Consider the following 15,699-nt stretch of genomic DNA (forward strand, 5'->3'; position numbering starts at 1 on the left):
GACATAAATCTTGAGTGAATTCACTTATTCCTCATTGTTTGACAGCAGTTGATATCCCAGGTATGGATTTTCGACACTCGAGTATCAAATATCAGAGACCAAAAGGGGACAGAATGGTCTGTTTAACCTTAAAGATAAAAAGATAGCACTGGGGCTCGAGTGGTATTGCTTGCATTGGGCACATAATGCAAATACCTATTATCAGATTTTATAGGAACATATCTTAGATTAGGGCTGAATTTTTATGCCCCCAGATCGAATGATCAGGGGTATATTGTTTTTGGCCTGTCTGTCTGTCATTGTATGTGTGTGTCTGTCCCAAAACTTTAAGGTTGGTCATAACTTTTGCAATATTGAATATAGCAACTTGATATTTGGCATGCATGTGTATCTCACAGAGCTGCATATTTTGAGTGGTGAAAAGTCAAGGTCAAGGTCATCCTACAAGGTCAAAGGTCATTTCTTTTCTTAAATAGCACAGTAGAGGGCATTGTGTTTTACAAACACAGCTCTTTAATGTTTTTAGCTCATCTATTTAAAAAAAAAAATTATAAGCTATTGTCATCACCTTGGCGTCGGCGTCGGCATCTGCGTTGGCGTCGGCGTCTGCGTCCGCGTCGGTGTCTGCGTCTGCGTCGGCGTCCGGTTAAGTTTTGCGTTTAGGTCCACTTTTCTCAGAAAGTATCAATGCTATTGCATTCAAACTTGGTACACTTACTTACTATCATGAGGGGACTTGGCAGACAAAGTTAGATAACTCTGGCGTGCATTTTGACTGAATTATGTGCTCTTTTTATACTTAAAAAATTGAAAATTTTGGTTAAGTTTTGCGTTTAGGTCCACTTCTTTCAGAAAGTATCAATGCTATTGCTTTCAAACTTGGTACACTTACTTACTATCATGAGGGGACTGGGCAGGCAAAGTTAGATAACATTGGCGTGCATTTTGACAGAATTATGTGCCCTTTTTATACTTAGAAAATTGAAAATTTAGGTTAAGTTTTGTGTTAAGGTCCATTTTATTCCTTAAGTATCAAAGCTATTGCTTTCATACTTCCAACACTTACTAACTATCATAAGGGGACTGTGCAGGCAAAGTTATGTAACTCTGACTGGCATTTTGACAGAATTATGTGCCCTTTTTATACTTAGAAAATTGAAAATTTGGTTATGTTTTGTGTTTAGGTCCACTTTATTCCTACAGTATCAAAGCTATTGCTTTCATACTTGCAACACTTATTAACTATTGTAAGGGGACTGTGCAGGCAAAGTTATGTAACTCTGACTGGCATTTGGACAGAATTATGGGCCCTTTATAATTTGAAAATTGAAAGTTTGGTTAAGTTTTGTGTTTTGGTCCACTTTACCCCTAAAGTATCATAGATATTGCTTTCATACTTGGAACACTCGCAAACTATCATAAGGGTACAGTAAAAGGACAAGTTGCATAACTCTGGATGTCATTTTTACGGAATTATGGCCCTCTTTTGACTTAGTAACTTTGAATATATGGTTACATTTTGTGTTTCGATCCACTTTACTTCCTAAGTATCAAGGCTATTGCTTTCAAACTTCAAATACTTTCATGCTATCATGAGGTTACTGTACCTGGCAAGTTGAATTTTACCTTTACCTTTGAATAACCTTGACTCTCAAGGTCAAAATATTAAATTTTGCTAAAATTGCCATAACTTCTTTATTTATGATTAGATTTGATTGATACTTTGACAAAACTACTCTTACCTGACATACCACAAAAGACTCCACCCAAACCATTGCCCGTGCCACCCCCCTCCCCCCCCCCCCTTATTTTTTTTTTTTTTTTAAGATCATCTCACAAATGACCACCACACCCTCACACTATACCCCACCCCACCCCACCCCCTCCCCAAATTATTTTTTTTAAACGGTTAAAAAACAAAACTATTTATTTTGATTATTTTATGTTTGAAATACCGTCCAACCATCGCACCCAAGAATCCGCCCCCCCCCCACCCCCCCTCCCCCCACCCAAATCCCCCCCCCCCTAATTTTTTTTCTTTTTTTTTTTTTTTTTTTTTTAAGATCATCTCACAAATTACCACCACACCCTCACACTATACCCTCCCACCTCACCCCCTCCCCAATTTTTTTTTTTTAAAACGGTTAAAAAACACAAATATTTATTTTTATTATTTTATGTTTGAAATACCGTCCAACCATCGCACCCAAGAATCCCCACCCCCATCCCCCCCACCCCCCCACCCCCCCCACCCCCCCCACCCCCCGATTTTTTTTTCCCTTTTTTTTCGCATTTTGGAAGATAATGTAATATATGTCCACACCCCCACACAATGCACCCCTCTTCACTCCACCCCTCCCTCCTTTGTGATTGAAAATGAGAGTCCCTTCATCTTTAAAAAATTAAATAGATGAGCAGTCTGCACCCACAAGGCGGTGCTCTTGTTCTTTTTTTTCAATAATTTTGTGTGTGTGTAACATTCATTAAATTCTTCACTCAATAAAAGCATCATTTTATGAATTAACATTTTTTTGTCATTATAAAAAAATATGTTGCCGCAGGAACAATTTTTTTAGGTGCAAGATGTAAGAAGCTGCATGAAAATTGTAATGAAAAATGTAAGAAGCTGCATGCAAAAAATGAAATTAAGAAAACAATCTATTGATTCCATTCAATGATTCTAAAATACCCTCAAGTATGTGTATGTGTCAGCTTCACACAGAACTAGACTAAAATACCCTCAAGTATGTGTATGTGTCAGCTTCACACAGAACTAGATTAGCCACTGAGACTGATGCCCACATTTTTGGAAACAGACACATTCCCTTAAACTTAAGTGCTACAAATCGACACAATTTGAAAAAGAATATATTATATTAATCAACCACTTACAACATGTCAACCAGGCATAGTTCAGTAAAAATTGATTGCACAAACACGAGTTTATTCGCAGAAAACATTACTAATTTAACTTAACAAATAATAATTACAACAACTGAATCCAGAAGGTTAAACTTTAGTTATAATATGAATGTAAATTTAAATAGAACAGACCTTAATTTGAACTTTTTCCGAGCGCAACAAATGGTTTACATTCATATACATACGCTACATTGAGAGACCTATCGGAAAATGAACACAGATGATATATAGTTTTGGGAAGCATAACACCAAAAGTGTGTATAATAGCAATTTAAAAGATAATTGATAATGCGTATTACACAACACTCCAGTACTTCGAATAGGTTTATAGTAAAGAAGAAAATACTCATGTACAATTTAATTATTTTTAGTTATTATAACAAGGGCTAATCAGAGACCACACAGGCTAATCAGAGACCAAACAGGCTAATCAGAGACCACACAGGCTAATCAGAGACCACACAGACTAATCAGAAACCACACAGGCTAATCAGAGACCACACAGGCTAATCAGAGACCAAACAGGCTAAACAGAAACCACACAGGCTAATCAGAGACCACACAGGCTAATCAGAGACCACACAGGCTAATCAGAGACAACATGGGCTAATCAGAGACCACACAGGCTAATCAGAGACCACACAGGCTAATCAGAGACCACACATGCTAATCAGAGACAACATGGGCTAATTAAAGACCACACAGGCTAATCAGAGACCACACAGGCTAATCAGAGACCACACAGGCTAATGACTTAACCACATAGGTTAATCAGAGACCACACAGGCTAATCAGAGACCACACAGGCTAATCAGAGACCACACAGGCTAATCAGAGACAACATGGGCTAATCAGAGACCACACAGGCTAATCAGAGACCACACAGGCTAATCAGAGACCACACAGGCTAATCAGAGAAAACACAGGCTAATCAGAGACCATGCAGGCTAATCAGAGACCACACAGGCTAATCAAAGACCACACAGGCTAATCAGAGACAACACAGGCTAACCAGAGACCACACAGGCTAATCAGAGACCACACAGGCTAATCAGAGACCATGCAGGCTAATCAGAGACCACACAGGCTAATCAGAGACCACGCAGGCTAATCAGAGACCACACAGGCTAATCAGAGACAACACAGGCTAACCAGAGACCACACAGGCTAATCAGAGACCACACAGGCTAATCAGAGACAACGCAGGCTAATCAGAGACCACACAGGCTAATCAGAGACAACATGGGCTAATCAGAGACCACACAGGCTAATCAGAGACCACACAGGCTAATCACAGACCACACAGGCTAATCAAAGACCACACAGGCTAATCAGAGACAACATGGGCTAATCAGAGACCACACAGGCTAATCAGAGACCACACAGGCTAATCAGAGACCACACAGGCTAATCAGAGAAAACATGGGCTAATCAGAAACCACACAGGCTAATCAGAGACCACACAGGCTAATCAAAGACCACACAGGCTAATCAGAGACCACACAGGCTAATCAGAGACCACACAGGCTAATCAGAGACCACACAGGCTAATCAAAAACAACATAGGCTAATCAGAAACCACACAAACTAATCAGAGACCACACAGGCTAATCAGAGACCACTCTGGCTAATCAGAGACCACATAGGCTAATCAGAGACCACACAGGCTAATCAGGGACCACACAGGCTAACCAGAGACCACACTTTCGTCTGAAAGTGTTGTTTTTTTATCAGAAAATGCACCAGTGTTTTTTTTGCTGGAAATCAGTTGAACAGCTGTTGTATCAGTATACGCCTGCCCAGCTCAAGTTTCCCCTCATAAATCCATTTTACAGTTGACCAGTAGCCTGGTGTAAGCAGATAAGCGTTAGTACTCTCTGCTGTCTAGCAGCCCTATTAACAAGGTTTTCCTGTCAATTGTTATCAACTGGCCAATTAGTTCACAGCCTGCTCGGACTGTTTAAGGGTACTAAATGTCAAGAAAAAACGCTTCTAGAAGGTTTAGTATTTCCATATGTAAATTATATCTTTTGCCATAGATATTTGTAATGCTTACTGGACTGTATGATTTATAGAAAAATATTGGAAAACAACAGTTGAGAAAATAGTGTTGTTTTTTGTCAAACGTTTGGATATTTTTATTAAGATATTATGTCTTGATGTTTTTCAAAAGGGGGCATATGTTTAATTGTACTATAGATTTTTTTTGCATGGAATAAAGAATGGTTTAATTGACACACAATTAAATGCAACTTTGAGAGTTTTCTTACACTTTGGAATGTGATTTTAAGTCATTTTATAGGGAATTAAGTAGAAATAGCTCATACAAATACATTAATGTTCGTATATCAATATTTTAGGGATGATGAGAATAGATCCGTAGTCACAGTGTGCAGCTTTATATTTCCATGTTGCGTTTTACTATATTATCTACACTCTAGGAAAACAGGGCTTAATGCATTAGCATACAGTGTTGCGCCAGAGCCTGCGCAGTCTTAGCAGGCTAATCAGGGCTGACACTTTCTGCTTTTGTGGTATTTATAGTTTGAAAGATGTGTCTTCTTAGGGAAAATCCAGTGTAGGCTTAAATTGTCATCCCTTATAAGCCTGTGCAGGCTGCACAGGCTAATCTGGGACTACACTTTACACAGTCATATGCTTTAAGTGAGCCTGTTCGAATGGACGGTAAATTATGTGATATTTAAGTCAGTGTTTTAGCATATTTAGGAACACATGCATTATACTAAGCTATTTTCGAGTCTTTTTACTGAATTAAGAAAAGCAACAAACTGAACCTAATAATGCACAAACAGAAACAACAGTAGTTATTATTATTGTTATAACATAAACTTAATTATTTCACCTACAAATAATACACATTTCTTTTTCTACATTCTAAAGTCAGTTTGCAACTTTTGGGAGATGGTACTATAATGTAAAATAATACTATAATTAACAGAGACAGCAAACTAGCATCACCCGAGACATATTTTCATTAATATGTTGTTTGCTAATTTGTGGGATTGTGCATGCAATTAGCCACTTAAGATATGCTTATTTACATGTATACTGGCCATATGTAAACGATTATTTTAATTCAAATTTATCAAACAAAAGAATGTGCTTAGATAAATATAGGACTAACTGTACCCACCAATGTCTATTAATCATTTAAATGTATGTATGGTCATTAACCTTTGACTGAAGTTTGAAGGCAGGTCAAGCGACATCCATGGGATTTTGCCAACATTTAACTCTTTCAGTGCTGGAATCAAATTTTAAAGGCCTTTGCAAACAGTTTGGATCCAGATGAGACGCCACAAAACGTGGCGTCTCATCAGGATCCAAACTGTTTGCTATTCTGATAGTATTCCTTGAAAAATAATGAAGAAAATGCTAATTTTAGACATTCAGCAGACAAGATGTTAGCAGACAACAAATTACCCAGCATGCAATGGGTTAAAACAGCAGAATGTGACCTTTTATCTGTTAAACCATTACCACTCCGATACATACTTCTTTCTATATAAGTCCCTCAGGAAATCAAATCAAATGTTAGACCTTTCTTACTAGATTCAAGTATTATAAAAAGGCTTCATTTGCAACCCTAAGATACTTAAATGAGCAGCAAACTGCATAAAACCTGAACATAATGCGATTCACTCGCAGGATGTTCTGGCTTTATGCTGGTTGCATATGCATGTAGCCATTTACACTTTGCTTCTGAGTGGGAAAGAGTTAAATGAGCTAGAAAACTTTTTTGTCATATAATTCAAATTAAAAAAAACAACAAAGAACATCATAATTGATGTAAAGATAAACCAAAGTTCAAGATTACCCAGTTTAAAGAAGACATTATGTCAACTACTGATGATTAACCCAAAAATTGGTTTTTGTTAGCCTGTCTAACCATCAATTTATTTCCTTGCAAGAAAAGTACAAATATTGATCCTGTCAATCCTTTGGTAGGCAGCAAATCCTACCTAAACCATTGTTGTGGTCCTGAAATTGCCGTGAATATGCTCGAGGACAATCAGCTTAGAATCTTTCCTCTTCAAGATGGTCATTTGTTCACTGGAGTTATTGGTCGGAATTCTATATGCTTATTTTGTTGAAGGCTATTAAAGAAAGCTTTCTTGCAGTGGTCAGAGGTTTACTCCTAGAGCAGTATTGGAGAAATATTGGTGGAGACAGAATGATGATGTTGTTGCCCCCTTTTATGGAAGACATCACTGTATTCATTGTGACCTGAAAAAAGATTTAAATGTTTCTGTTTTTTCTTTTTTTATGTTTATTTTGCGGGAGGGGATGGACGGATTTTTTAGTCCATAAGAAAATACAATTAAATTAAAGACCTTTCTTACTAGATTCAAGTTTTAAAGGTTTTCTTACCAAACCTAACATACAATGTACTAAAATGCGGAAGGATTTAAGATTGCTTGTTCACATACAAGCCTTAGACTTAAATTTTTCCATGATATACATGTATCATGCAAATGAAGCCTTGTTCACAACCAGGGTTTGGGTTGAGACTTTTAAGAAAAAGCATGGCAACTGCTTGTCTTTGCTTGATTTCAAGGTCATCAAAAAGTAAGCAACTTACACAAGCGCAAGTGCTTATGTTTATGTGTAGACTGAGCGATAAATGCCTGTTGAAAGGGCAACATGCACAGTGATTTTTTTTTGCTAAAAATTACCGCCGATTTTCGGCTGCTTCCCAATCACAAAAATCAACGTTTTTTCCCCAAAAAGCTGACCAAAATTTCCCAAAAAACACTCAATTTCCCCCCAAAAAAATATTTTTTTGTTTAAGGTAGATTTATCTTATGACTTTTGATTTCTTAACTCTATATCTCAACTTTTTTTATAAAAACATCATACAAAATATATAACTTTAAATAAGTCCTTTTTGTCGATAAATAATACCCAAATTTGCCACTTGTATCAATTAAAGCAATTCCAATTTGACCAGACTCCTTTTCCCGAAATGGCTAGAAAACCCCCTGAACATGCACTTAAAAACAATTTTAATTCTGTTCCTTATAATCATATTTATAATGCTTATTTTTCCCCAATTTCATGGTTAATCGCACTTTTTTTCCCAATTTCATGGTTTATCACGCTAATTTTCCCAATTCATATTGCACAGGCTGTAACAAATAAAAGCAAAAAAAATCACTGATGCACACATTAATTGTGTGTAGAACCTATGTGCCATATATGTCAACTTAACATCAGAATTCACTCTTCAAGAGACGAACAGTGGGTTTGCAGGCTGAACATGCAACTAACTTGCATTTCTGCTGCACAAAATGTCACAAAACCCATGTATTTGTCTTGTGTTAACAAAAATGGTAGCTCTGGTTTGCATTCTAGACAAACCAAGAGGACTATAGCTGAGGCTAAACAAACATATTACTTTTTTAGTAATTGAATATAAGTCAAAATCTCCAATTCTTTACAATGTGACAATATTTTTAGAAATTGCAGGAAAGGTGTTATTATGAGTTAAGTGCGTATTTAAGCGTTTAAGGGTTAAAAGATATCACTGCAACATAGCGTGCATACACGATCAGCACCACACAACAGGTGATTCATGGTTCGTGGCTGCACTTTGTAAAAACGTGGCAAAGACTTAAATGAATAAATGTATCATTTCTTTTAAGATTGCATGTGCTATAATTGGAGTGCATTTGGCTATTGTTTGCCCAAATGACAAGTGAGTAAATTGAAAAAAACAAACAATGAACAATATAGATGTTTGATAACTTATTTCTTTCTGACCATTGATAGAAAGTAGATTACCAGATAAGATCATGTAAGAATAAATGCCAAAAAAGGTTTAATTATTTCAACTGCATGAGTGTTTCCATTGATACCAATTTGAAAATATTTTCTGGTACTCTATCAACATGAAGTGGTGAATTTCATGGATTGTTTGAATATGAAAGTGAGGTCACACAAAATATAGTACGTTCTGATCATTTTCTGCCAGTCCTAATGATTTTTACTCATCCTTTGTCAAGGTATGGTTTGTTCATTATGTTAGATTAAGTGGCCGTGGCGTAGTTGATATGGTGTCCGCCTAGCAATCAGAAGGTCAGGGGTTCAATAGCTTCTGAGGGAGCGTTCTTAATTCTTTGCATGCTGGGAAATTTGTCGTCTGCTAAAATGTCGTCTGCAGAATTTCTAAAATTAGCATTTGCTCTGATTTTTTTCAAAGAATACTATCAGAATAGCAAACAGTTTGGATCCAGATGAGACCCCAGGTTTTGTAGCGTCTCATCTGGATCCAAACTGTTTCCAAAGGCCTTTAAAATTCGGTTCCCGCACTGAAAGGTTTAAGTTCTCCCCCAAACACACCAAGTACTAGGTCTAGTCCCAGGAAATGGGACAACTTTTTTATCCCCACGCTTTTTGAAAAGCATGGGGATATTGTGGTTATCTCAGGCGTTTGTCCGTCTGTCTGTCTTTCCGTCTTTCCGTCCTGGCCACTATCTCCTCCTACACTATAAGCACTAGAACCTTGAAACTTACACACATGGTAGCTATGAGCATATGTGCGACCCTGCACTATTTGGAATTTTGATCTGACCCCTGGGTCAAAAGTTATGGGGGTTGGGGTGGTGTCAGGTCAGAGATTTTCACTCATTTTTATGCCCCCAGTATGGTGCATCGGCCATAACTTTTGCAATATTGAAGATAGCAAATTGATATTTGGCATGCGTGTGTATCTCATGGAGCTGCACATTTTGAGTGGTGAAAGGTCAAGGTCATCCTTCAAGTTCAAAGGTTAAAAAAAACAAATCCAAGGGAAATAATAAGCTTTAAAGGGAGGTTAGTAATTAACCTGCCAAATGATATAAAAAATCAAAAAAAACAAAGCAGCGCAGGAGGGGGAATTGTTTTGCTGACAAACTCAAAGGTAAAAAAAACAAATCCAAGGAAAGTAATAAGCATTAAAGGGAGGTAAGTAATGAACCTGCCTAATGATTTTTTTTGTTAAAATAAATCAAAGCCGCACAGGAGAGTGCATTTTGTTTCTGAGAAACACATCTCTTGTTATATGTTATTTTACATTAACTTCTTTATTTCTACACCGATTCACTTCCAATTGATACTGAACATCTCTTATGACAATACGGTCAATATCTACTATGCATGGCCCCATTACCAACCCTAAGGTGCCCCCTGGGTCAAACATGCGGCGTGGGGATACGTGTCGGCCTCTGCCGCGCCATTTCTAGTACGAACATGCATTAAGCCTGGTTTTCAGCTCACCAAATATTCAACAAAAGTCTCTCACTATTCAGGATAAATGACGATTGGAATATCAGGATATCGGGACAATATTTCATTTCTTGGGTCATATGCAGACTCGGTGGGACAATTCATCATCGCTAACTCGATAGTGCAAAGCTTCGTTTCTTGGGTCATCTTCAGAATCTGTTGGACAATTCATCATCGCTAGCTCAATAGTGCAAAACAAACATTAGACAAAATAAAATATGGATAAAAGACGGTTCTTCTTGAAAGAAATGTGTTTTGTTCTGAGAAAACTGGTCTTAATTCATGTGGGTAAAGTGTCATCCCAGATTAGCCTGTGCAGTCTGCACAGGCTAATCAGGGACGACACTTTCCGCTTTTATTGTATTTTTAGTTTCAAGGAAGTCCCTCCTTACTGAAAATCAAGTTTAGGCGGAAAGTGTCGTCCCTGATTAGCGTGTGCGGACTGCATAGGCTAATCTGGGACGGTACTTTACGCACATGCATTAAGCCCAGATTTCTCAGAACAAGACACAAATAATGAGCCTCATTCTGTCAAACACCAGGCTTTATGTGGTTTCATTGTTGTCCCAGATTAGCCTGTGCAGTCACAATCAGGGACGGCATTGTTTGAACATGCATTTAGCTCAGTTTTCCCAAGACAATCTTCATTTTCTCTGGCATTTCTCATAATCAAAGCTCCTGTAACCTTTTGCTCCCCATTCTTTGATTGATTTAGAGTCACTCAAGGTCAGTGTTCATCTTTTCAATCCCTCACTTAATCAACATCATCGATTTTGCCACACCAAATTTTGAGACCACTTCAACACAGAACTGACACCGTCCCTCTGATCCTGTCCACACTGAATACTGTAAATCCATTATTTTAGTTGGACATTGAATTTTCGTTGATTTTGTGGGTTGACCAATCCACGTTTTAAAGCTTTTTTTCTGGTTTTTGTGAAGAGGCCTTGCCCCCCCATTTTGTGAAAAAATGAGTTGCGAACTGATAACAATTATGAAAAAATGAGTTGCAAACTTTCTAAAATTGTGAAAATTTGAGTCGCAAAATTCTTGAAATTGTGAAAATTTGAGTTGCGAAGTTCCCAAATTTGTGAACAACTGCCATTCTCACAGAAGGAAAAAAGCCCTGACGATTTAAACACCAAATGACTGACATCAAATTGTCTTTTTAAAAGTCTTTAAAAAAAAAATCACAAAATTGTATGCCCACGAATGCATATTATTTTAAACCCATTAATGCCTAGCGTCTAGAAAAAAAGGCATTGGCAAACAGCGTAGACCCAGATGAGACGCCGCATGATGCGGCATCTCATCAGGGTCTGCGCTGTTTGCTTAAAGGAATTTCTGTAAGAAATATTCTAAATATAGAAATAAATATACTAGACATCCCTAATTTTGGAAATAATTTGATCCAATTTAGAAGGATGGCAGAGTCCACTAGGCATAAATGGGTTAAGTATAAGAGCAAAAAAAGGCAGTCCCATAGAATTAGCAAGAGTCCTTGGGGCAACAACGATCTATGACATTGTCACATGGTCCCACTAGGAGATATGTAACATCAGTCCTTGGAGCAACAACGATCTATGACATTGTCACATGGTCACACTGGAAGCTGTGTTACATCGGTTTTGCATCAAAGATAAAACCATAGTTACCCTGCAGAATTAGTAGCCTTTAATAAAATGTGAATACCTAGGGAGAGGAATTGCTATGTCGAGGTGTCCATTGTTTGGTCGCTTGTATAATGAGAGGATTATGTTTTAGCACAACAGTTACTGCTCTATCAGCTTAACTTTTCAATATCCGATGAAAAAGTTTGGCGTGATTTTCATTTTTGGAAAAGTATCTTTTTAGCAAAAATTCTGTTTGGGTGAAAAGTGTTGTCCCTGATTAGCCTGTGCGGACTACACAGGCTAATCTGGTATGACACTGTAAGCACATGCATTTAACCCCCTTTTCACAGAGCGACGCTGATTATTATATTAAATTAGTTTTTTGCAAGTCAGTAGGCTAAATAGCAGGAAAAAATCGCAATTCCGAAATTTCATTTTTTTTCCCAAAATGGTCAGGAAAATGCCTGCATTGATACATATTTTTGTTAAATAATCGAGGAATTATTTTGCTGTTTTTCTATTGATGATGTGGCAGTTCATTTTCTCACTTGAAAGTGTTGACACATAATAAATATTGCATCAGACGTAATGGATAATCTAATTCTAGAAGAGGTGCAATCCATGAAACATTTTTCCCCATCCTCTCTTGAAAATGTCAATAAGTGAATTAATATGGTTAAAAATGATGTCACATCGAAATGAAATTCCAATTGTTGGCATGATTGAATATTGTTAGATTTGAGTATGAAATTCTTTGAAAACTTGAAATAGTTATTTCTGTTTAAAAATGATTTGCTTGATACAGCAAATACGCCTTTTTATGTATAATAAACTAGCATTTATTTATATGAAATAAACATTTACTAAGTGTCTTTTTAATTGTTATCTTATGTTGGTATAATGTAATGTTCATGCTTTAAGTTACTTCCCTTTTTTTTGGTATATTTAAGTTAGTAAGAGTAGACTCCCTTGTAATGTATGCATTATATTTATTGTACATGTATGCATAATAATGTAAACAAATTTTGAATTCTTATTATGTTTACCATTCTTTGGTTTGAGAGTTTTCCAATATTGCATACTAGTTAAGGTACTGAATCAATATTTTAGAGAAAACCATGCTTGGATTAAACTGTTTTAGTTTGTTGAGATTTTCTGCAGGGTTTACTTCCCTGACATAATTGGGAAGGTAATGGCAATAATCTACTAATGTCTGCTAGGAAAAACTTAATTATCATAAGTTTAGTTATTTCCTTGTGTAGGAAACAAATACTATGACCTAGCAGAATTTTCCCAAAATAAATAAAAATAAATTACGTAGCAGAATTTTTACATGTTTAGAAATCCCACTTGCACTCGGAGACAGCTTGATTTAACTGCAATTCACAATTTTAAAAGAGTTTGTTGCCTGTGTGAATTGTGTGCATCAGAAATTCGTATTTTTTGCCGAAAAACTATAGGTTTAAAATAAATGATATTAATTATTTCAATTTTCAAGTCCATGAAGAGTTGCTGCTGCACTGGCCCCAGTACCACTGCAATGTTAGGTCAGACTTCACGTGCCTTAAGTACTGGGTCTACCCAGGAAACTGGCTCAAGAGCTTAAGTAAATAGGTTTAAACTAAAATTGATCTTCACGTTTCCAGCTCATTAAGAACTTATGCTGCACCGGTCCTAGTACCACTGCAACATGCAGTCTGACTTCATGTAGTCGTGCCCTATTAACGTCCCATTTATAATAATGCTTTTGCTGTAATAAATGATGTGAAATATTTAACATTTTACAGCTCTTGAAGAACTGCTGCTGCAATGGCCCAAGTATCACTGCAAGCGTTTCAATAAGCCTAAGTCTTTCGATGCAATCAAGCTTGAATAAATAGGTTTAACACAAAATTGAACTAATTTTTTTCAGCTTATGATAGGTTTAAAACCAAATGTTTCACTTGTTCCAGCTTATTAAGATTTGCTACTGCATTGGCCCCAGTACCACTGCAATGTCGGGTCAGATTTCATGTACGCCAAGTACTGGTTCTACCCATGAATCAGACTTAAAAGCATTAAAAAAAGTCTTGGGCTCAGTCGATGCAGTTGATGAGATCGAGCTAGAATAAATAGGTTTAAACTATAATTGAACTTCACTTTTCCAGCTCTTGAAGAATTGCTGCTGTACTGGTCCCAGTACCACAGCAATGTGGGGTCTGACTTCACATGCCTTAAGCACTGGGGAAACTGGCTCGAGAGCTAAAATCAATAGGTTTTAACTAAAATTGATCTTCACTTTTCCAGGTCATGAAGAACTTCTGCTGCACCGGCCCCAGTACCACTGCAATGTGGGGTCAGACTTCACGTACGCCTGCCCCAGCACGATGTTCCCAGAGAAGACCCTGATCTGCATCCACAGGGAGTGGCTCTGCGATGGGGATATCGACTGTCCTGAGGGCGAGGACGAGGGGTCGAAACCCGGAGAAATGTGCCATTCCAACGGCTGTATGTGCTAGTTAAGGTTTTTTATTGTGTTCAAGGGAAAGGAAGATTTTTTTCAAGGCAAAGTGGTATGGAAGGCATTTTTTAGACCTGGCTGAACGGAATGGGTTTTTATTAGGCTTTAGTGACACAATATTTTAGCCTTGCTGTTTTCAGAGAAAACCCGAGGTATTGTTATAGCCAGCTTGTCAACCTTAACATTGGCTCTAAAATCAAAGTGCTTCCACCTACAACTTTGAAACTTCATATGTAGATGCACCTTGATGAGTTCTTAACGCCACACCCATTTTTGGGTCACTAGGTCAAAGGTCAAGGTCACTGTGACCTCTAAAAATGATATAAAAATTTAGGACAATCTTTCATTTATTCAAAACTGCACCTGCAGCCGAGCGTTGGCACCTGTTTTGACGTTCTCTTGTTATTATTAGGATCAGGGGAAGAGTTTTAATTATGGAAGGGAAGCGTTTTTATTTGGCTATGGGTAAGGGAATGGGTTCTAATTAAGCATGGAGGGAAGGGATCAAAGTAATTTTTATAAGACCCTGATCTGCATCCACAGGGAGTGGTTGTGTGATGGGGATATTGACTGTCCTGAGGGGGAGAAAGAAGGGTGGCAACTACCAGAAGTGTGCCAATCCAATGGCTGTACATGATAGTTAATAAAAGTTTTTTTATTGCACTTAAGGGAAAGAAAGTTTTTTTTACAAGGCACAGTGGTAAGGAAGGCATTTTTTAAACCTGGCAGAAGGGAAGGGTTTTTTATGAGGCTTTAGTGATACAAGTTTTTTATTAGGATCAGGGTAAGGGTTTTAATGTAGGATCAGGGTAAGGGTTTTAATAAAGGATCAGGGTAAGGGTTTTAATGTAGGATCAGGGTAAGGGTTTTAATGAAGGATCAGGGTAAGGGTTTTAATGTAGGATCAGGGTAAGGGTTTTAATGAAGGATCAGGGTAAGGGTTTTAATGTAGGATCAGGGTAAGGGTTTTAATGTAGGATCAGGGTAAGGGTTTTAATGAAGGATCAGGGTAAGGGTTTTAATGTAGGATCAGGGTAAGGGTTTTAATGAAGGGAGGGAAGCGTTTTTATTTGGCAAGGGGTAAGGGAATGGGTTTTTGTTAGGCATGGAGGAAAGGGACCAAAGTGATTTTTATAAGAAGCTGATCTGCATCAACAGAGAGTGTCTTTGCGATGGGGATTTTGACTGTCCTGAGGGGGAGAACAAGGCGTAAAAACCTGGAGAGATGTGCCATTGAAACGGCTGTATGTGCTACAGTGTTCTTATGTTCAAATTTTGAGCCAAATTAATGGTTGCAGATGCTTGTTCAATAATTGATCATTCGGGTCATTGTAATGATGATTTTATTGTCCCCTACCGGTTTCACCGGAGGGG

General features: G+C 37.5%; 1 protein-coding gene across 1 annotated transcript in view; it reads left to right on the forward strand.

Annotated features, from left to right (window-relative positions):
- The window catches only part of LOC127849051 (low-density lipoprotein receptor-related protein 2-like), a 121,898-nt gene that overhangs the window by 42,217 nt on the left and 63,982 nt on the right, over positions 1-15,699 (forward strand). The window contains exon 2 of the mRNA XM_052381773.1: positions 14,112-14,312. Coding sequence (XP_052237733.1) covers positions 14,112-14,312 — 201 coding nt within the window. The remainder of the gene's footprint in view (positions 1-14,111; positions 14,313-15,699) is intronic.

Source organism: Dreissena polymorpha, chromosome 10 (genome assembly GCF_020536995.1).
Source record: "Dreissena polymorpha isolate Duluth1 chromosome 10, UMN_Dpol_1.0, whole genome shotgun sequence".
Lineage (NCBI taxonomy): Eukaryota > Metazoa > Mollusca > Bivalvia > Myida > Dreissenidae > Dreissena > Dreissena polymorpha.